Source organism: Schistosoma haematobium, chromosome 7 (assembly GCF_000699445.3).
Source record: "Schistosoma haematobium chromosome 7, whole genome shotgun sequence".
Taxonomy (NCBI): domain Eukaryota; kingdom Metazoa; phylum Platyhelminthes; class Trematoda; order Strigeidida; family Schistosomatidae; genus Schistosoma; species Schistosoma haematobium.
Window position 1 is genome coordinate 6,194,385 of NC_067202.1, and position 24,829 is coordinate 6,219,213.

The window sequence follows — 24,829 nt, forward strand, 5'->3', positions numbered from 1 at the left end:
CCGGGCAGTATCACAGACCACACACAAATCGGATGATTTGTGTGGCGCATATGTATTCGATGCCCCTTTGTACCATTATTTATGTGTCCAAATAAATAAATAAATAGATGGACTATTATTACGAATATTCTTATGAGATAATTATTAAGTACCTAGAATATACATATATTCATATTCCTTTTATCATAAGCTTTCATTCGACCTATAGACTACTATTATATGACTTACTATTCTTAAATTATTCCTAATTTATTAGTTACAATCTCTCACAATCACAGACACTTTTTGGCTTGATCTTGTATAATCATTATTTTTCATTTTATGGTGTGATACGATCTGATTTACTTGCATATAAATCAAGTATGTCTAGAATATATGATTCATACATCAGAAGCTGGTATTTGTGTTGTGAACTCAAAAGGCTGGGCTAGGCGAGAAGTTACCACACAGAGAACCAATAAGTACTCAGAATTGACTCAAGGCTGCTCCTGTTGGTTAACGCATCATTGATTTAGTACAGGGACAAGGTCATATAAAACGGTGTTTTGACTGACGATTTTGTCATAGGACAACAAGTTTATTAAGATGTTGGCTGGTAATTTGTGTGAAATGTTTAAGGTTTCGAATTCATATGAATCTGGAGAGAACAAGTTCAATGTGAGACTTAAAGGTCTTGAATTGTATTATTAAGGATACTATTAATAGATGCTCATTGCTGATAGTTGAAATATCTAGCTATATAATGTATTCGTTGCTTTTCTTTTCAGTTGTCCAACTGATATTAAACCATGACTAATTGATTATTTTAAATTTAAGTCTCTAATAAAATGACAAATAATGAAGATTTTATGTTCTTTTGAGCTGTTAAGCATTATTATTCATCATTATGTGTATATAAGCTAGGATACTATATGGATGCCTAAACCATGGTGTGCGGGTTTTTTTAATAGCCCAACCTGGAAGTCTAACTTGCAAGACAGTGGAGCAATGTCAGAGAATACAACTTTATATAGTAGTCGTAAACCAGAATTGGTTTTCACTCCGATTGTTACCTCGAGATCCTCCAGTTTATGCATGCCATTAGTTTGTAATAAGTATTTTCCAACTTTTCTACGTGAATCTTTTGTAATGACCTGATAAGTCTGCTACTGAAACACTTACTCCTAACTTCTTACCCACTACCTCCACACTTCAACTCAAGCAATAGAGATAAGGAGCGAAATGTCAGTACGATCTTTTTACTCTAAGGTTAGTTCTGTACAAGAAGTTCAGTGTATGTTAAGAGTTTTATATTATGTTAATCTGTTAGATCATTCTAGCAACACGCTAAATATAGTGGCGATTGAGACAACTGCTTAATCAAATCGTGACACATAATTCTTCCTTTTCTGTCAGTGATCCTGGGAAGCTTCTATTCAAAGCTGACTAGATAAAACGCTTCTATGAGTTTTCTAGGATCCTAGAGACTATGCCGAAGGATGTGTTTGGAATCTGCAACAGTGAATGTTTATTGACTGAGGAGTTTGGAACACGTTTTATATATACCAACCATTGCCTACCTCAACAAATAATATTTGCTAACGTGGGTTGGAGGAAAGATAGGGGTAGTCAAATCGAAACGTAATATGAATCCATAAAGTGAGTGACTGTTAGACCAAGCTATGTAAGTAAATATAGACTATCTGGTTGGGGTCCTTGTAATTATCGTAACCAGTGGAAAAGTAGATGCATTAACTGTTTATCCTGAAATACTTATACTTTCTGTCCCATTAATTTATTTTATTTTCTCGAGTTATATCGTCAATGACTAAACTATTCTACTAATAACAACGATAATGTTACTAGTTCTACCACTCTGGTATATGTTTTGATAGTTTTATCTCGCTGTACTGATACTAGTCGTGCAACTTGAACCGATGTAAGTCAGTAGGGACTTTGAACTTGGTTAGTTAAGATATAATACCTTCAATTACTAGTTCATAAATTCGAGGCCGACTCACACGTAATTCTGTTTGAATAACGAGATCTCACGAAGAACGAGAAGAAGAAGGGTGGAAAGATAAACAAACTAATAAGGAGAAAGACAAGAAAATGCATTCAATAAAATTACCATATCATTTGTACTAAATGCTGAAATTGATGCCGATACGCCGAAATCAGTTAACTTCACCAGCCAACCACGTGATAATGCCAATAAATTAGCCAATGAACGTTGACAAAACGCTGATTGACTACCCGTACTGCATAACCAATTATGATCTGGTAAATCCATGGTACCATTTGGACTGCCAAAACCACTTAAACCACAGCCTGGTGCAGGTGTTAATAATAAATTAGCTGGTTTAATATCGCGATGTATAACACCGTTACGATGAAGAAAATGTAAACCGTCTATTAACTAGAAAAGGAAATGCAGAGGGAGAGTGAGGGATGGAAAAAACGACGATAGTACAGAAATATGCTATATATATATATATATATATATATATATATATATATATATATATATATATATATATATATATATATATATATATATATATATATATATGAAAGTCGTCAGTTGGATGTGCCTGCATCCGTGTTGACGTTTCCACTGAGACTCGAACTCAGTACCATTATACTCACTGAACAATCTAATGGTTATTCGGATTCAGTGGTTTAGTTAATAGCTCTTTGGGTGTTAGAAGTGAAAGATACTAGGTTTAAGTCTTAATGTGAATATAAAAATACTGAGATCCAGGCACAAACAGATGACAAGCCGCACAGTGGATGAAACGCCCATTCTGGATTCCACGGTTAGTCATATACTGAATATACAAAACTTGTGGCATAATGCTACATGGAGGTAATATCAGGATCTACATATGGCAAAAGGTATTGATCAACTGTAGACCTGAATATCAACAACGGGAAATTAAAAAATCTTAACAATATAATTCACAGGATTTACGATGAGTTCTTTTATCCCCATCAAAAATATGTTTCTATTTGTGACAATACACTTGGTCTATCTCCATTTGAATTGATTAAAAAATGGACAGAAGGACTCAAAAGTTAGACTGTTCAATTAGCTCAGTCTTACTTCACATATTAATTTTACATTACCTTCATGACACATGCCCCTTGCATGACCATTTGACATTTCGGAAAGAAAACTATTAGTGAATAATGTGAGGATGTGTGACGGAATTACCCAAGTGATTTTAAAGTAAAATTTTTTATCATATATATATATATATTTATATAAGAATAGTTAGAAATTAAGATTGAGAGTCATAGTTCCAGATTTTATCACAAACTGACATCAGCTATAATGCAAGGATTATAAACTTCATATTTTTATGTCAAATCTTAACATGATGAATTATAGATTAATCTTCCGTCTCCTGATTAATTAAATGGCTTAAAATTACAAAAGTTATTCGACGGTATATCTTCACATCTTAGGATCAGTCAGCTAAGTTATCCAATTTTATAATAAGACTGGACAAAAAGTAGTAATATCCTAAAAAAACGCTTCCGTTGTTTGTTATTGCTTTTTCATTTTTATCGTCATAATACCGAATTATACCTACGAACGAATGATGAGCATGCAAATCTCTTTAATGTCATGGCGCATTCATCAAAATAGAGTCAAGATGTGGAGTTAAAGTATTTTTCATTACAGGCAAATATAACCTATAATGCGAAAATTCTAAACTCTATCTCATAAGTCCTAGTATAAGAAGTCGTTTATTTATCTTCACTGTCTCCTGACTGGCTAAAACTAGTCAAAATCTGAAGGTCGTTTGCCTTTATCCCTCCCCTCAGCTGGGAGCAGGAACAAGGACAAAGTATAGGATCCGAATAATAATAAAATTCAAAATTTACATTACGAAATGATCTTGATTGGCCAAGCACTAAAAATTAGAATGGGTTGGACGGCTGTATCGTTCTAGTGAGGATCCACAACCCTAATTCAAAGGGGATCCGGTACAAGATTTTCAGGCGGACGTCTAACCTTTCAAAGTAATTGAATCGGCAGCATCCAATGTTTTACATGTTCAGCTTCAACCAATTCGCTAATATCATCATTATTGTTATTATTAGTTCGCGGTGTAAATTATGAAACTCAATAATCTAGACAAACTACCTATAGGGAAAAGATAATAATGATTTACCTGTAAAAAGTAGGCATGCGCTTGTGCTTCAGGAAGTCGACGAAATTGTTGTTGTTGTTGAGAGGATGTACGTTTTTTTGTTGGTTGTTCTATGGATGATGTTTTACGACTTTTTGATTTATTAAATTTTGTATCTGTTTCTTGATTGATCTGTGTAGATCCCATTGATAATCTAGGATGAAATCGACGAGATTTATTCAACTTTTCAGAAGAATCAACATTTTTTCTTTTATCTTTTGAAATGTTTTCATTTAATACAACATCTGATGATTGTCCATGTTGATGTTTAAAATATGATAATCGTGGAGAGGATGATTTAGCATTGAATTCATCTAATTCAAATTCATTTTCTGAACTTAAAGCTGTATGAGATGGTACACCGGAAGCTTGTAAATCATGTACTGATCCAAGACAATGCTCCATAACTAAACATAATCTATCTGGATTTTCTAGTCGTAATACAACAACTAATGAAACCACATGTCGACAAGCAGATAATCTTCGCATTAAACTAGCTTCATGTAATGCTTGACTCCAACCACCGGGAATTTTTCGTACACCTAGTTTACTAATAATTTTTACAGCATGACGTCGAAGTGTAAACAGATCAATAGAATCTTTTACCTGAATAAACAAAATAAAATATTATAACTTTTTTAGAAAAACCAAATAAAAATTATAAATATCTTATGTAGTATTCACGAATAAACAAGTATCGAAACATATAACGTGGAATCTGGTGGGCAGCAGTCAAATTCAAAACAGTGATCTAGTTCAATTATTGACTGTTTAAAATTCTACTGATTGAGTTCCAAAGTATTTCAGGTTTTAGTACACTTTTTATTGTCATTATTGTTGTGATAATTAAATTAATCCATAGTGTCGTTGAATAAGAGGAAGAGAATTCAGTGAAAAAAATCTTCCTTTCGACGAAACCATCCACTTAAGCTGTACATTTGTATATATAGTTATATGGAAAATATATGTCTATAGGAGGATAGAAAAGATTGCATCACAAAAATCGATTCGAGAATAAATAACAAATGAGGTTACGTACTAATCAAGGGGTAAGGATTCTAACTAAGACTCTGGAAATTCCCTCTCGAAGGTAGTCACTAGTAAGCACATAATTTCAATGAAACTCAATAATATTCACAACTTTTTACTGATAACATTTGGAAGCTGGTAATTTTGATAGGAGATACAAGTTAACTGATCTATCTAATTTAGCCAATCAATCAATAAATTAAAATGCAAATCAGTGTGATGAAATGGAAGAAAAATCTCGTTTAGGAGAGAAATTAATCTACAGGATTTCAGTATAAAGACTAGATGATACGATACATGAAACCTACTTATCAGTCAGAAGTCAGATAAGAATGCATAAAAATTCACTTTACACAATGAGGTTATAAACTTATTTTGTACGATGGATGTTATTATCATTACGACTACTAATCATTTCTATACTTCATTTTTCGTAAATTAAAGATTACATTAGTTGCTTACAAATTATTGATACTATTACACTTTACTAACTGACTACACAGAGTTTAATCAACTGTTAAATATCGAATACTTATCATTTACCATTACTGAGAAACACCTTTGTATCACTTGGTATTGTTTGACTTGTATCTTCCCATTGAGGTTTAAGACTGCAATTGATCAGTCTGTTATTGGCATATGTGCATACTGTTCGTATGCCTCGATATTGCCTTAATTCACAAGCTTTTTGTAAGCAATGATGGATAGTGGCTAGCAGTGGAATCCAGGACGCGGGTTTCGTCCTGGGTTCGAGTTCCAGAGTGAACATCAACTCTGAGATGTAGGTACATCCAGCTGATGAGTCCCAAATAGGACGAAACGCGCATTCTGGACTCCACTGCTAGCCACTATCCATCATTGCATACAAAAAACCTTGTATCAGTTCAATTTAGTATAATTAATATCTTTATCTATAGTGGTAAACCAGAACTATAAGAGTGAACTAATGATGATGATAATGATGAATGTATAAATCTCTCTAAGGTCACGGAATATATTTTGAATCAACAATATGTCTACTCGATTAATAAAATAGATTATTTGACTAAGTTATTGTTACTTCTTGATTGTATTATGAATAATTAAATTCAAGAAAATATCTTAACCTACTTTAATGATGAAAAACAACATCATTAGATATTTGAATTAAGAATTGGGATTGAGATTTAGGTATTCAGTTTGGAATTATATTGTTATAGGAGTGATTAGAATTAAGAGTTAAGGCGTAGAGTTTATTATTTAGGATTAAGAAATTTTGGAACATATATTGACTAACTGTAAAACCCTTAAATTCTAGCTTTAAACCATAATATTTAACTGGTTGAAATCATGAGTCAATTGAAGCTAGACCACCATGGAAAACCTGGAAGCACTGGGCGGTCGTCGAACCCAGGACCTATCGGTCTCGCGCCAGGCGCTCAACCAACTAGACCACTGGGCCGGCATCCAACGGTGTTAATGTTCGAATCTCGCGGGGGGGGGGCTTAATCGTGGATGCGCACTGCTGAGGAGTCCCATACTAGGACGAAACGGCCGTCCAGTGCTTCCAGGTTTTCCATGGTGGTCTAGTTTCAATTGACTCAGGATTTTAACCAGTGAAATTTCTAGAAATCTCCACAAAACCCATTCTGATCATAATATTGAACTTGAATTCTAGTTTTGGAATTATAAATCGCTGATTTACATGAACTTGCTGTTTTCTTATTCAGATAAATGTGTGTTAAGAGTTTGTCAAAATTATTTAGAAATTTGTTCAAACTCCCTTTTATAGTTTAGCTTGAATTAAAAAATACAATAAACTACAAGGTGGTACGTTATTCTAGAAGTTGAACAAGACAATCGGGAAAAAGCCACCAACATAAATTCTAGTAATATATAGTATACGACAAGCAATGGAATTTCGTATGTATGTTCCATTCTACTTGAAACTCGTCAAATGAATATACCTGTCACATCCTAATATTGATGTTGTGCACATTAAGATTCAGACCTAGTACCCAATGCTTTAAACGGCTAACGTGTGGTTCATTTAGACTACTGAGTACCGGCAGCCAATAACTTGTTCAACACAGTGTTATTAAATGTTATTATCAGAACATAATATAATAATGGAAGTATTTACAGGTGTACAATACAATGAATTACAGAATTTCAGCCATATTAGAGTCCTTTTTTCAACAGAAATGAGAGGGATTTCCTGGAGAGAAAAAATCTCACAATGAATTAATTTTTTCGTGAGATATTTATTTTCAGAACGGGTTTTGTGGAGATTTTAGTAATTTCAATAATTGAAATCATGAGTCAATTGAAGCTAGACCACCATGGAAAACCTGGAAGCACTGGACGCCCGTTTCATCCTAATATGGGACTCCTCGTGGACTGGTTGAAGTCAGACATTAACACCACTGGATGCCGACTCAGACGTTTAATGGTTAAGCGCTCGCGCGCGAGACTGATGGATTCTAGGTTCGAATCTTAGGGGAGGCGGGATCGTGGACGCGCACTGCTGAGGAGTCCCACACTAGGACGAAACGGCCGTCCAGTGCTTCCAGGTTTTCTATGGTAGGTATTTATTTGACCAATCTGAAAGGTATTCAATTCTACTTATACATTTTGGACCAAATTTACACAGTAAAATAGTAATGTTGATAGTTAACTATTGAGAATTAGTATGTCTCATAAAACTTGATCGATTTAAATTTTCCACCAACAATTGCTTTATAACTCACTGAATTGTGTAATTGATGTTTATTTTTGACATTTAATTTACTATACAATGATATTAATTCATTCAGTTAGTTTTGCTTCAAATTTTAGACGCCATTATTTTTTGTTTCATCAGTTGAATAACATTAATAAGTTTTCACATCCCAATTGTGTTAGAAAGTCGGCTATAGGTGTGTATCTGTGTGGGGGGGAGTGAGATATTTTGTAAAAGTATAAGAAAAGGTTAATGAAGTTTCAAAATGTTACTTCAACGTCACATTAGGTAATTCGAATGAATACGTTGAATATCAATCATCTACCTTCTAATACCGACAATAATGAAATGAAATACAAGGTAAGGAACTGTTTGGGAAAATTAATTTTTTGTGATTGTATTGCAAAAAATAAATCAAGTGGAATATTAAGATAAATGTGATCATGTTATACCCTAGCGCTAACTACGTAGGCATAGGAAGTCTTGGTAAGAGCTGACTTTATTCTTACTATTTTATTTATTCATCTGGACCATAAATATTGGTACAAAGGGGCATCGAATACATATGCGCCACACAAATCATCCGATTTGTGTGTGGTCTGTGATACTGCCCGGTTGCCCAGACCGAAGTAAGTGGTTTACTAAGGGGGACATACCCAGAGCCTTCGAACTAAAGGATTGATCCACAAGTCAGTGGAGCAACTTTAGGAGATGCAGTCCCATAGTGGCCGGTGACCAGCAATAGGTTCATACAACATTTTTTCTGTCAGGATCCTGGAGCCCATGTGCACCATTAGTTTGGAATGAGAGTTTTCCAACTCCCCTAGGTTGTTTCTCCATATCCACCAACCCGGTTAAAGCGTCGGACATTCGCTTTTCGTCCTCTCAATTTCTTAAACAACACCCGTGGTGCGAGAAGGCAGTGAATAGGACTTTCCTGTCAGTGGCTGTTTACGCGTGGTCATGTGAGAGCATTTCAAGAGGGAGAGCGGACTCTTTCCACCCTCAACTGCAACAGGCCATTTGAAGGAGATGGAAAGTGACTTGTAGATAACTAATACTTTTTTTAAATAATGAATTGGACCACATAAACACTGATAAATGATGCAGTTGTCTTTATTGATGCAAACCAAGTCAAAAAAGGGCAATAGTATTAATATTGTAGAGAAGTGTGAGCAGAAATGTTGATGAGAGAAACACTGTTTATAGGTGGGATGGGTTTAATTGTAAATATTGAAGAAATAGTCCTTTGGAAAAGAAAGTATGGTAGAGAAAAAATTATTTAGACAGAATTAGTAAGTGGTAAGCTTTTCAGTAATATGAATGAATTCTTTAATATTTTTACTAACTGTCCTCTGATTGGCTAAAGATGGTAAAAAAAAAAACATCCTTGAAGATTATTTAAAAGCCGCTTAAGGTCACAACTATTATACTTTAGTCCTGTCACACTATTTCAGCAATTGAAACACTAGGCTAGTTATAACAATCATTCCAATGGTTGTGAGTAATATTAACAGCAGGAAATTGATCAAAAGGATTTCTTTTCAAAGAACTTAGTATCATGCTATACAATTGTATATACATATATATGAACGTTTAAGGAACAATTTTGTGGGGAAATATAGACAATGAATATAAGTGATGTAATAGATTTATTGGAAAAGGAAAGAAATTACTTCACTGAATTTTATGTTTTTAAGCTAAGTAGTATCCACTGTTTTTACATACTCCAAAACAAGTTAGTAAATCATACACACACACACATACACGTATTTCAGGAATAACACACAGGCATATCATATTCTAAGGCATCATAGTACTTCACTGAAAGATAAATATTATGAACATGAGAATATCGATAATCAATAATTGCCGGAAATTATTTAATGTTTAGAAAATTTAAAAAAAGATTTGTAAGAGATAGAGAGATCTATTATCTCCATTATTCTTTCTCGGGCTTTTGAGAAAAGATTTTGCTGTATTGCGGAGAGTGCTGAAGGCAGTTAGCAAGGTGTGTGGTGAATCTTTCGAGGTCATAATTAATATTGGTTGTGGTTAGACATCTAAAGTCATGCAAACTCCTGGTAGGTGTTATTTTATCAGATAATAACCATAATCTTCACTGTTATCTTCTTGTATATCTTCTGGTAGAACGAGACGTAATTACATTAAAATCCATGCACGCAAGCAAATGTATAAAAGTTCTATAATACTTTACCTAGCAAATATACTCTATAACGAATAGGTTATTAGAGTTAACCTAGTCAATAACCTGCATTCTTAACATGTCTCTAATTTGAAAAGTTGTACAGTTTTTCGGGTTTTTTAAACCCTTTTTTGTCTTTGTTTCTGTTTTTTGTGTGTAAGAAACTTGTTGAAATACTGTGTGGTGAGAATTTCTATATTGTACCCGAAATATAATATTGAATAAAGCCACTAATTATTAGTTAATAATAATCTATGCAGAGAGAGAGAGAGAGAGAGAGAGAGAGAGAGAAAAAGAGAGAAACCACCACGTGCTGTTATTTGGAGTCATAAATTATGTAAGTCACAAGACTGAGTACATTTGTAAATAATAATAGTAACAATAGTAATGATAATAATACTAATGTGAAAACGAAAATATGTTGATATATTTTATTGCCTTGACAAAAAGTACATCAATTTCTTTGAAATACGAAAAAAAACCCAGATAACTGCATACCAATGTTTATTTACACACTATGGACATTAAACCATATATATGACCTAATTTTATTGTGATAAGCAAATTTATCACAATTACTTACTTACTTACGCCTATTACTTCCAATGGAGCATAGGCTACCGACCAGCATTCTCCAACCCACTCTCTCCTGAGACTTCCTTTCCAGTTCTATCCAATTGTTGTTCATTCTCCCCATGTGTGTCTCCGTAGGTAGGTGGAGGCTTTGTAGTTCGAGTTTTACATCGTTATCGTAATCAGTGATTAAGGCAAATTCACATAGAATATATGGAATGTGGCTAGTAGTGATGTCCAAGACGCGCATAACGTTCTATTTATGACTCATCATTGGCCGGATGTACCTGCATTCCAGAGTTGATCCCCACCCCATGATTTATACTCAGAATCTTGTCCTTCAGACGCTAACACGTTATCCACTGAGCTACTGGGTCCTGATAGCTACTAACTTATCTTAAATAGGATGAAACGCGCGTCTTAGATTCCACTATTAACCAAATTCCATCAATTTTATGTAAATCAATACACATCTTTAGTTAATAATAATATCTAATACGAAAATATTTTATCATTTTCTGCATTGAAATTTTTACAAAAAATAAACAGGATCTAGAAAGTACTACCATCCTCACTTCAATAATAATGATTACAATCAACTAACAGTCATCAACACTGTCAGTCAAACAAATAAGTTTAATAAACAAATCGACCAATCAATCAACCAATCCATTCATTCAACTACTACTGTTGTGTATACTACTTATGTCGACAGACATAAGTGGTATGCAACATCAGTCGAAAGTGGAAAACCTGACAACAGAAGGTAAGGATCAAGTTGAAGAGAATAAAAGAAAAAATATAAAGAAATTATGAACTAGAAGAGTCATATAGAATATGAAGGACAAATGATGGAAATTTGCAAATGAAATATTCAGTGTATGGTTCTTATACCTTTCTTACTAAGAGAGATTGTGTAGTTTTGTATTTAAATACATCGGTCGACCCCCCCACCACCACCACTTTATGTTCTCGTTCACAACACTATTGAATGGACAACTAATCGGTCAATTGATCGATTAGTTAGTCACACATTCAATTATTGTATATAAATAAGCAGGAAAAAAAGAGCGAGAAAGAGATGAATAGTTTTTTTCTATACTTATGTTCATCAAAATATTTACAATATTAAATAATACACCGCAATACATTTCATTTGAATGAAGAGAGAGAGAGAGAGAGAGAAAGACAAATCATTTATTTTTGTTGTTACCATAGCCATTAATGTCATGTATGTGTGTGTATAAGAGCATTCGTTACTATAAGATAAAGAAATTTCGTTCAAAATAGAATGATTGAACGTTGAGTGGATAGATAAATAATAGGTGGATATGTTTATGTAATAAGTGAAAGTCTATTTTTTTATGAACTAGAATTTACTGAATTCATATAATGGAGGGGGAGGGGTGGATAAATTAGAATTAGAGAGGTTTTATCAATTAATTGACTATAAGTGGATTGCTAAATTATGAATATCCTGTTTGTATTCTTTCTTTGTGTGTATGCTATATTCCGTTCAAATGAATATAGATATAAAAAAAGGATCGAATCCGTGTATAAATTTGAAAGATGTATCGAGTAGATAAAATGATGAAAGGAATTCGCATCAGTCTATTTTACAATATTGGTTATTTATATTTTATAGTACACTATGTTGTACCTGAGAAAATTGTAAACATCATACGGAAATTATGCAACGGACTACACTGGTGTCGTGAATGGAGGACAGCTCATTATTATTTTATTTAAACACATAAATATTGGTACAAGGAGTCAACAAATATACATGCGCCACACTCCGTCATACGATTTGTGTGAGGGCTAGAATACTGTCCGAGTGTACGCAAACCTAAACAGGTGGTTTTATTAGGAGGCTAATACCCAAGCCTTTGACCTAGAGACCTAATCCACAAGCCAGTGGAGCAACGTAAGGAGATGCGGTTCCATGATAACCGATGTTCAACAGTAGGTTCATATGCCATTTATTCTGTCAAGATACTGGAGCCCATGTGCACCATTCGTTTGGAATCAGGGTTTACGAACTCATCTAGATAAATCCTCCATATCCACCAACCTGGTAAAAGCGTCGGATATCCGCTTTTCGTTCTCTCAATTCCGTAAACAACACCCCCGCCACGAGAAGGTAGTGAGCAGGACTTCTCTGACAGTGGTTGCGTACACGTGGTCATGTGAGAGTATTTCGAGAGGGAGAGTTGACTCTCCCCACTCTCTGCCGTACCAGGGCATTTGGGGGCTATAAGTTTAGTGTCAAGAGGACAGCTCACAGACCCATTCTAAGCGAGGACCGGAGTCAGACAAGGTTGTTTACTCTCACCCTTCCTCTTTCTCTTGGTGGTCGACTGGTCGACCTCCACATATAAGGGGGATTACGGAATATGATAAACAGTTCGGATGTAAATGGACGACTCGGACTTCGCAGATGACCCGGCTCCTCTGTTCTATGAACATCAACAAATGTAGGTCAAGACAACCAGTGTAGCAGAAACTCCTGAATCAATAGACCTCAACATGCACAAGGGAAAAACCAAGATCCGCAAATACAACACAGAGAACAACAACCCAACCAAACTTGATGGAGAAGCTCTGGAAGAGGTGGAAAGTTCCACGTATCTGGGCAACATCATCGATGAACAAGGAGGATCAGATGCAGACGTAATGGCGAGGATTGGCAAAACAAGGGCATCATTCCTACGCTTGAGGAACATTGTTAGATATTTCCATAACTAATCAATCAAATTGTTGTTTAAGCGTCCACCACGTTGAACTGGTCTTATGTGTCTGTAAACTATCCCTGTTGCATGTGACTTACCAATGGAAAGAAATTATTATCCTATTATATTAATGTGACTCATAATTTTATCCATTTCGATAAGACACGCAATACTGGTCGAAACAGATAAAGTTTAAAGCCAAGTTGTCCTTGTTCTGACTATAGCTTCCACATAGACTCGGTACTCGCCAGTATCGCGTTTACGGTTCTAGTAGTATATCCGTAGGACAAATTAAATCCTACAAATATATGGGACTGAAAACAACTGTCAACTAATATCAAAGTGACAATCTTCAATACGAAAGTTAATACAGTTCTACTTGGAGAACTGCCACAAATATCATCAAACATGTACGAGTATTGATAAACAATTGTCTACGCAAGATCATCGATGTCCGTTGACCGGATACCATCAGCAACAGCCTACTGCGGGAGAGAATAAACCAGCTTCCAGATGAAGAGGAAATTAGGACAAGATATTGGAAGTGGATAGGATATACATTTCATAAATCATCAAACTGCATCACAGTGCAAACCCTAACCTAGAATCCTGAAGGTAAACGGAAAAGAGGAAGACCAAGGAACACACTGCACCGGGAATGGGAAGCAGAAATGAAAAGGATGAATAGCAACTGGAAAGGATTGCCTAGAACAGAGTTGGGTGGAGAATGCTGGTGGGTGGCCTATGCTCCTCCACGAGGGGTAACAGGCGTAAGTACGTTTTGCAGTACTGTCGTTTTTCTATTCTCTTATCTACATCTCTATTTGGAATTAGGTATAATTAAACAAAATTATTTAGAAAAGCTTAGTACAGGAATTTGTACTCTTAGTATTGAGGGACTCCATTGATCACAGCTTCTCACTAAAACTTTAGTAATCACTTGATTTCCAATGGTTGTATAACTAATATTAATCTGTGGTGGTGAACTGTTACTTACAAAAAAAATTTACTTTAATTGTGCACAGAATATCGATGATGTCAGTTTTTTTTTACTAAAAGCAGTTTTTAACCAACCATGACAATTAATCAGATAAGTAGTGGTTTAATAAGTAGCGACAGTAGTCGTAATAGTAAAAAATGACAAGTGTAGTATGTCATTTGTCAGAAAAAAAAGATTGATTAATTAACGAAGAATGGCGCAAAAGATGAACATGTATTCTCCACTGGTACACACACACACACACAGATATGTAGAGTGGATTAAACTCGAAAAAATTACTATTTCGGTGCTAATGGAGTGCATGAAATGCAGTAAAAAGTACTTATACACATGTATACAGTTGAAGGGAACAACCCCCCTTAAAACGTATTAATCAATAATTAGTTGGATGATTTTTCTTCTTGGAAAAAGATTCCAAATTATTATTCATCGACATTAACAAACATACAGATTAGCCTATGAATATAGATTCTATGCATAGATTACTAATATTGGCTTTAAATTATTACTCCAGTATAGTGACGGAATTATCAAGTCAATATTGAATGATATGTGAATTAAAATAGGAACTGATTGATGTACCCTTGAATTTCCATCAACTGAGATATTTTGACACATAGTAGAAAGGTTAATTTGAAGAGTAATCTAGCAGATGTTAAAACAAGATATAGCAAAAAAATCATGAATTTCCTGACTGTTTGCACTGAGGTATGTCGAAAGGTAAAGACTTCCTAGTTGATGTATGTATATCTTGGGAGATCACAAGTGGCATAACTTAAAACTAGTGGCAAGTTCAGGTGGAATATCGAGTTACTACCGTTTTGATGAAAACACAATATATGCGATCTTTCGTCATTCTAGATCTTACTCAGTCTTTCTGTTTAGGAAATGGTTGATGAACTGAATTTGAGAAACGTACTGATACCCAAGATTTTACGTAACATTTGAACTGATAAGAACCTCCCGTAATGATTTGAGCAATAAAACTGAAGGTTGAACAATTGTATTGTTACAATTGGGTAGCATTTTGAGAAGGAATAAGAATAATGTGATCTAAATATTATGAAATAAAGTTTCTATTACCTCAGTTCATCTATATATTGGACAGTCTAGTATACCAGAATCAAGATAAGTCTTTTAGATAGGATTAGTAATTATTAATGTGATGCTGAATTTTTATAACGGAAGGAGTTAGAAAAAGTTGGGTTCAAAACTTAACACACTCCAAAATGCGCATCAAAGACTCTCAGCGTCAACAGTAAGGTTTAAAAAGCACACAGTTACCCAAATAAAAAAGCTGTGTGTGTATGTGACCGCCCTCAGGCAGTTACCTATTGGGTTCTGCAGTCCCTCTCCTAAATCGACAAGATCATCACTACTACTACTACTACCACTCCAACTAATTCAGTTTCTTCTAGAAAATCCTTCAAAAAGGATTCTCTTTCTACAGTTTAGCCGGATTGTAATTGTCAATCGTCCACACATTTCTAACAGTACATGAGTTGATAATATCTAAATTAACCTTAATAGCTTAGTTTGCATATCTCTATTAAACAGATACCATGTACAAGTCACGCATAAACCATTTCAAATTCACAGATAAAATTTTAATCTATTACAAAGCTTTTAATTATTTTTTTTAATAGTCAACATAATTTTAATTAAAGCTGTTTTTGGTGATGATAGAGGTTAACAGTTAAACAGTCCAATAAAATAAGGGAACGTGATAAAAATAATTTTTAGCTAGTATCGTGATTATCTTGTCGCTATATATATATATTGTGCTGATCTTTTAGTCTTTTAACTGAATAAATTGATCGTGGAGCTGTCATCATTCCTCAGAACAACATCATCAATACGCGATTTGGAAAGAAATAACCTATTGAAGTTTTTCCACAACTGTGACAAACAGCTTGTTCTGCTGACTTGAAATACAGTTGACCGTTATTAAGCCCTTTTCGTATATACCACATGACAGAACATAGCTTCGCTCATATCCATGCATGTGGATAATTGTGAGCATGAGTTCGACTGGAAAAATGTCGACATATTGAACAAAGGAAATAAAAAGAAATTTAGTGAATTTTTAGAAGTCTACAACACTTGAATCGGACATCAATCGATAGACAAATTGTAATTGATTAAACTCATAACAGAGTAAAGAAAAGGGTCAGTAAGTGCAAAGTTAGAGTACAGAAACAGGTCGGAAGAAAAACGACCAAAACAAACACACAAGTAGCAACAATCCAGCTATGGATAACAACGAATCAAATTCCAGACTAACAGAACAATCTGTCAGCCAAAATTGTGGAGGAATTCCAATAGATTATTTCTTCTCGAAGTATGAGCTGATGATGTTATCCAGAAGAACGACGAACACTTTACAATCAATTCATTCAGTTTAGATGCCACAATACTTGCAAAATCCTGAGCTACAAATATTCTCCATCATCTCGTATAGTGCTCATCAAATTCTACTGATTAAGATCTCTGAGTTGGTATCCCATAGTTTACATATCAAAATTCAATCTATTCGAAGTATTCTAAAACCATCATTACTGGGTAACTGCACCATATCCAACGTGGTTGAACTGCCCCGATCACTGCTTCTCACTAGAACTTTGAGAATCAATCTCAAAAAAATGTTTCACTAGTGAGAATTTTCCAATCCCCCACTAAGATGAAACGGCTAACTAGTACTTTCTAAGTTTTAATGATTGTCTAATTAAGGTCAATGTGTAGTGTAAACTATGAAACAAAAAAATTTTTACATTCATACATTTTGTTTACAATCACAAAAACTCTAATGTTTTGTTTCATTGTTGTTGTTCGAGGATTATTATTAATAATAATAATAATAATGATAATAATAATAATAATAATAATAATAATAATAATAATAATAATAATAGTCGAAAGTGATTAATTAACTTTAAAAAAGGAAGGAAGTGTAAATGGTGAATTTGTGAGTCACATTGATGAAAAAGGAAATACAGAAGAAACAATCAAGTTGAATCATAATTGATTTGTTTGGATTATGGTAGTGTATTAAAACTAATCACGAAGCACAAGTGGTGTGCATAAATAAGCAATTCTTTTTTGAAAGAAAATAAACACAACAAATCGAAGCAGTTGAATCGAGTAAACAGACATAAAGAGTAGTACATACAAAACAAGACAGCATACATCATACATAACAGCTCAAGGACATGGAACCTTAAGGTCAGATAAACGGAGTAAATCGATCAATAAGTCATGAAAATGATAGATATTGATCAAAATAAACAATCTGGATTAATATTTTTAGTGAAATAAAACATTCTGTGATTGATGGAAGCAGTAATGTCAGTTACGTACGTACGTAGGTACGCACGCACGCACAAAAGCACAGAGTATTAGTATTGATTTTGTTATTGTGTAAGGGGATCGGAGTTCGAACCAAGAATCTAGTGGTCATCGACCATTTACATAGGTACACATTCATTGGAAACTAAAGAATCGACAACAGAATGTGACAAGAACTATAACAGCTAGATTTAAAATTGATCTGTAAATACAATGTGAACCTATCCACCCATAATCAACACTACGATTTGACACAGATTTGCATCAGTCTCATTCATAACACTGGTTCAGGATAACAAGAGGAAAATAACAAATGGATAGCTAACGAGTATAAATAGTAATGGTATCAAGACAGCTGAAGAAACAAAATATAGTTTAGAAAGGATGAGCAACAATTCTAGGTGTTGTAGCGTTCTCTGAGCTAGATGGTTTAACTGCAAAGTTTTCATTGTCTTTCTGGACAACATTCTCCATGCTTACTACATGTAGAAGTGAGTTTTTTTGGTCATCGCCCCCCAAGCGCCCTGGTACGGCCGAGGGTGGGGAGAATAAGCCCTCCCTCTCGAAATACTCTCACATGACCACGTGTACGCAACCACTGTCAGGGAAGTCCTGCTCACTACCTTCTCGTGGCGGGGGTGTTGTTTACGGAATTGAGAGAACGAAAAGCGGATATCCGACGCTTTTACCAGGTTGGTGGATATGAAGGATTTATCTAGATGAGTTCGTAAACCCTGATTCCAAACGAATGGTGCACATGGGCTCCAGTATCTTGACAGAATAAATGGCATATGAACCTACTGTTGAACATCGGTTATCATGGAACCGCATCTCCTTACGTTGCTCCACTGGCTTGTGGATTAGGTCTCTAGGTCAAAGGCCCGGGGATTGGCCTCCTAAGAAAACCACTTGCTTCGGTTTGGGCACCCGAGCAGTATCATAGCCCAAGTGACTTGTGTGGCGCATTTGTTTCCGATGCCCCTTTGTACCAATATTTATGTGTTCAAATAAACACATAAATAAATTTTAGTTATTACACGTCTCAACTCAGTTTTTCCTGGTAGCCTAAATTGTGATTGGTTATTTTCGTGGATTTTATTGTCTTCGGCTGTTTTTGTACTGAAGTTGACTGTTTTGTCCCGCTGACCTTTGGCATGGCTAGTGCTTGACGTTTTTAGGATGGATTGACAGATTGAATCTAAATCGATCTATCGATTAATTACTGATTGACCTGAATACCATGCTTTCAGAAATTCTCTGGCATTCTTAACAATTATGCGATCTAGAATTTCGACCATCTCCCAGACGAATTGATGTCCGTAGTTGTATACATGCATTGATATCCCTGATGGTATGTCGTATCATTTCACTGACAGATTGTGTTTGTGTGTGCGTAAGTGGAAAGGGTGTCCAATTTGTTCAATAGTGTTTGCTACAGTTGGTACAATTTATTTTGTAAATGATATTGGGTTCATCTTCTTTCTCTGTTATATTTTTTAACCTGCATAAAGTGATGTGAAGTGATTCTGTTGGCTTATAAACGAGATCAACTTCAAAGCGTTTTAAATTATAATAGTGATTTCTGAGATGTCTTACACACGAAACAACAATGAAAACTCCGCAGTTAAACCGACTAGCCCATAGAACTTAACAACACTTAAAGCATCCACCGGAGGTGCAAATTTCCATTATTTCAAATGATTAAACTCGGAACCCAAGAAGTATAAACAAACATTACAACGCGAAATTCGGAGGATAAAAGATGGTGAATACACATTCGCAACACTACAACTGATTTCGGCTTTCATTGGGGATTAAAATATGATATATCAGGTATTGTATATTGTAGCAAGTGGTCAACAGACATGTGTGGTCTACGTTTTAGCTAGGTTAACCGGTGTGCATTCCTTTACAACTCCCTTACATCGACTAACACCCTTCTCGACAAAAATTGTTACATTACTTCGTGATAATGATAAGATCTACAGTGAGAAATATTGACTTTTAAGATACGGATTACAGTAGAAATGAAGAACCTACAGTCTGAGGGCCAAGCTGGAACTGTGCAGTTATTTAGAGCGGCCAGAAGAGAGTTCATTTAAAATAATCTTAAGGAAGAATGGAAAAAAACCTAGAAAACGGAGCTTAGAATTGAACTCAGTCTAGTGTCTTAATAGTAACTTAAAGAATTTGACAATGCTCTCCTTTCCAGGTAACGGACATAAAAAAAGGTCTTATTAATACCTTTTTTAGGAATATAATCACTACAGTTCAACGCGTAATAATAATAATATTTTCACAATATTTAAACGATTTAGAAGCGTTTAGATAACAGTTTAGTTTGCTGAATGCTTCATATATTTTTCAACATTGAGACAGTTGGTTACGATGTTTACATAGAACTAATAGAATTTTAGGACTAATAACAATTTCAATGAACTGCAATTGATCAGTCACTCAATGACATTTATGCATCCTGTGCGGATTGTGCCTCGACAGCCACTAGCTTGTGTAAATAGGATGAAACGCTCATCCTGGATTCCACTGCTAGCCACTATCCATCTCTGCTCATAATGCTTGTGATATAAGGCAATATCGAGGTAATCCGCACAGGATGAACATATGCCAATGAGAGACTGATCAATTGCAATCTTAAACATCAATCGGAAGATCCAAACAACCAATACAAAAATGAACTAAAACTTAACCCCATTGCACAAGCTATTGGCTATCAGGACTCAGTAGCTAAGTGAATAATGTGATGGTATTTTGAGTGAACGGTACTGAGTTCGGGTCTCGGAGTGGAAATGAACTCTGGGATGCAGGTACATCCGGCTGACGAGTCCCGAGTTGGAGGAACGCACGTCCTGGATCGAACTGCTAGCCATCATCCATCTCTACTTATGATTCAAATGAACGCTTTTAACACTTAACATTGACTAAATTCTAATCATTAGTGAAAGAAGAAAAGTTACACAATCTGAATTTTTTTTAACAATAATGTTCACGTTTATAAGGTCAACTTATAATTCAATAAATTCCAATAATTTAGCTTCCATTTAAAACACAAGTGTAGATTCATTATTACGCATTATAAGAAACTAAATGTTGATTTATTTTAGTAAAGTTAGATAGTTGGTTATCAGCTGAATTCAGAACCAGTATTTCTTCCTTTTTGGGACCCGTCAGATGGATGTATCTCTGCTACCTGTAAACACTAATCCAACTTTATCAACAACTAGTGACTAATATGTCTATATATATACCCAAAAGAGACTGGTTGATCGCAATCATTAACATTGACAATAGAAAGAACGGTGGTTAGTGGTTCAGGTATCCGATATTCAACCACTAAGTCCCGGGTCCAAACTCTGGTCCACCTACTTCGGGATGGTAAACCCGGGTGGTATCACTAGCCCTCATACTTGGAATGAGGCTTATATCTGGTAATAAAAGCCTTGCAAAGTTCCACTTAGCTCAACTGATGAAATGAAAAGTTTGTTAAACGCTGATGATTTAGTCAATCATTTATAGACAGGATAGAAACTGAGGTATGTGTATTGGTTTAAATTGTCACACAATATTAACACTGAGATAAAACCAACAAGACAAATTCATAAGAAGCAGAAGTAGTAAGACCATCAATGACAGTAGAAAACATTAGGGATATACAATATGATTCGCGAATAAAGAATAATTCCATATAATAAATAGTACAAGTATTGTAAGACAATAAATTTGAATGAATCTGTGGTATCGAGACCAATTCTGGGCCATCTCACATAACATCTCCAACTACTGGTTAAAAAATAACCTCATAGATCTGAACTAGATAGTTTCCATCTGTACATACGGCTCAATCTAACAGTCATTGATTTCATGGGCAGATGTCACATTTTAGTTTCAATCACTTGTAACTACCATCCTATTCCTAGGACATTTAAAAGTGAGCATCAAGGTGGGCGGGGGTTGAATATCTTAATGATAAAAACATTTTATATATGCGGCCTGTTTGATATACCTCCAGTTTATTTACAATCATCCAATCCATTTAATTGAAAATTTTTACCCATCTCTAAATTAGAAACTATATAGTGCTATGTTATGAGAAATATTCAATTAAGCCTGATCTGTGTGTCTATATTTATTTAAAAATCTTAATCGATTAGAAAGAGAAAACAATCAGAAATATAAAATACCATATCATAGAAAACGTGGAACAATGAAAGAAGAAAAACACAATAAAACACAGGAATGAAAGCCACCAATCAACTGTTGTCAATTATCTATGCTAAGTCATTGATAATGGTATATCATATTGTAATATTGTACTTAAATAACTATGGGAAAAATACCATTTGACTGTATTTTTGTAGGTAGCTTTTATAAGAAAGAATGTAAAGTGGAGAGAAAATGAGTTATCGATTGGCGGCTGGTAAATTAATCACTAGGTTCATATGAATGAAATACTTATGACCTTCTTCGCTCTCTCTATGTATGTATGTGTTTCAGATTGAACGATTGGATGATAAGTTGGAAAAAAAAACAAGTGTCCATTCTTTTTCTGCGGACAGAATAGTGGAATGAGGTGAGGAGGGGGGGAGAGAGAAAGAAGAGAATTGAATTTGGCATAAGAAAAGTCCAGGCACTGTAATTATTATTTAACTGATAAAATCCCGATGCCAGGTAAAGACAAAGAAATTTGAAGTGATTAAGAGGAAGTGGAATATTTGTTACTTCATATACAAAGTGTTTATGTTTTAATCTGTTTGAAATTTTTACATCTTGACTTGGTCAGAATGGATTAACCAACCAGTTAAATTTTCATTCATAAATATGCTTATTTCATGATTAGGTCAAGGATTTATCTTAGTTGCACAAGCATTAAAAACTGGGAAGAATTGGACAGTCTTTTCATTCTTTAGGAGTCCCTATCCACAATTTTATCGGAAATCAAATACAAGACATTCAGGTCTCATGAAGAGTGGTTAACATTTAGATCACTGAGCTGGTGTTCAGTTGTTCACTTATTTTATGAGCTTGTTCTATATAACCCTCTTCTATCACTATCAAGAAAGTTAATTGAAGAGTGATGATGATGAGGGGAAGGTCAAAACACTAGATGCACAGAGACCAGTTCGACTAGAGGTTATGTCACAGTTGGGATAGTAATTCTTCAAGAATAACTGAACTGTTTTAGTGATGTTAAATTCCTATTAATCAAAAATGCGAGTTTTTAAAACTATTGACTTTAAAATAAGAGCGAATAAATGTTTAAAACGGTTTTGTTGGTGGTGATAAGATAATTGACAAGGACGCTGAAGTATTTGTAGTATCAGTCGTAGTGAGAAAGAGTAGACGGTTAGATATCGAGAATATGGTTAGATAAAGTAGAAAGAAAAGGTTTATGTGAGGGAATACCGCAACTTAAGATTTAGAAGATAATAAGTGAATTGAACTGCGCCATTATGATTGACTTCAAGCTATTTTACCCAACGTATCCAACTACTGGTTGCAGTTATCGCGCGGAGACCAACCAAGTAGTCTTCACCCAATAACATGGCTCAGACTAATAATCAATGACACTTTGGTTCGCTCGCTCCTAGCTTTCTGCCGACCGATTCCTACGTCAGACAACATTTAGGGAAGGCGGCCGTTAGGAATACGTAATAAATGTCCCAACCACCTTAGTAGATGAAGATTCACAGCCTCATTACATATCTTATCACTTTGTTGTTCTAACTTATACGACCAACGGTTCTAAGACACAAGTGGTGGCTGGGTGGTTAGACTATTGGACTTCTAACTACTAGGTCGCAGGTTCAAGTCTTGTTGGACCTGTCTGGGTTTGGACAGTCAGGTAGTATCACTTTCACATAAACCGTAGCTCAAAGCGTCAGGCAAATGAATTTGTACTTAGTGAGTTACGTGAGATCAAAAACCTACAGTCTATACACACCTTTTACAAGGTATAGGACTCGGTTTAGAATATAGATTATTGGTTTCCAGCTCAGTGATTCAATATTATTTCACTTATTATGGTTAACATAGACATCTCTTGTGAACTTTATGCGTGTGTGGAATTGTGTTGATATTCACTTCCAAGGAGTCTTAAATAAGGACAAAAACACTATTTCCAAACTATAAGGTAATTACAAAACAATTCATGTAGATTACATATCGATTTACTAAGGACTAATTTCATCATTACATCAATTAGAAAGTGATCGCAGTAAGACAGTATAAACAATCAACCGAAAAACAGTCGTAAAAAGGATGGTAATAATTTCACTAGGTCTTTTTTCGTATAATCGTATAAACAATTGAAGGCATATCTATTTAACTTAATATATGATAATTAGCATACAAAGATAGCAGATTGACTTAACGGATATGCATATTAATCATGTTGCCTGGTGAGGTGGTGTTATAAACGCAATTGACCTCGACAATTACAAATACAATAGATTTACAACCAAATAAAATGCCTAGCATACATTTCCGATATTCAAACTGTGTCAACTTATTATGTGTAGTGGTACGATTTTTGGGACTGGTAGTTGAAAGCACACTCATTGTCTTGGCAATTTAGAAGTGTGCGTGTAATTGTTTCTTTTTGTGTAAAACAACGGCAAAATTGATCTGCTTTTTAATCTAATCTGATACTAGTAATATTAGTTATTACTCTTTGTTCCGGTTTAAAATGTTTGGATGCTACCTACTCAACATGTTACTATAATTATTCAAAATGTCGACCTGAATATTACACATTTTGCCCCCAAGTTCCCTGGTACGGTCGGAGGTGGGGAAAGTCAGCTCTTCCTCTCGAAATTCTCTCACATAGTCACATATATACAGCCACTGTCAGAAAAGTCCTACTCATAGCCTTCTTGTGATGCGGGTGTTCTTTACGAAATTGAGAGAACGAAAAGCGAATATCCGACACTTTAACCGGGTTGGTGGATATGGAGGATCTATCTAGACGAGTTGGTAAACCCTGATTCCAAACGAATGGTGCACATGGGCTCCAGGATCCTGACAGAACAAATGGTGTATGAACCC

General features: G+C 34.9%; 1 protein-coding gene across 1 annotated transcript in view; it reads right to left on the minus strand.

The window, feature by feature from the left end:
* The window catches only part of PTK2_3 (putative serine/threonine protein phosphatase), a 50,707-nt gene that overhangs the window by 20,769 nt on the left and 5,109 nt on the right, over positions 1–24,829 (minus strand). The window contains exons 4-5 of the mRNA XM_051219578.1: positions 4,164–4,787; positions 2,111–2,398 (exon numbers count right to left, since the gene is read on the minus strand). Coding sequence (XP_051064305.1) covers positions 2,111–2,398; positions 4,164–4,787 — 912 coding nt within the window. The remainder of the gene's footprint in view (positions 1–2,110; positions 2,399–4,163; positions 4,788–24,829) is intronic.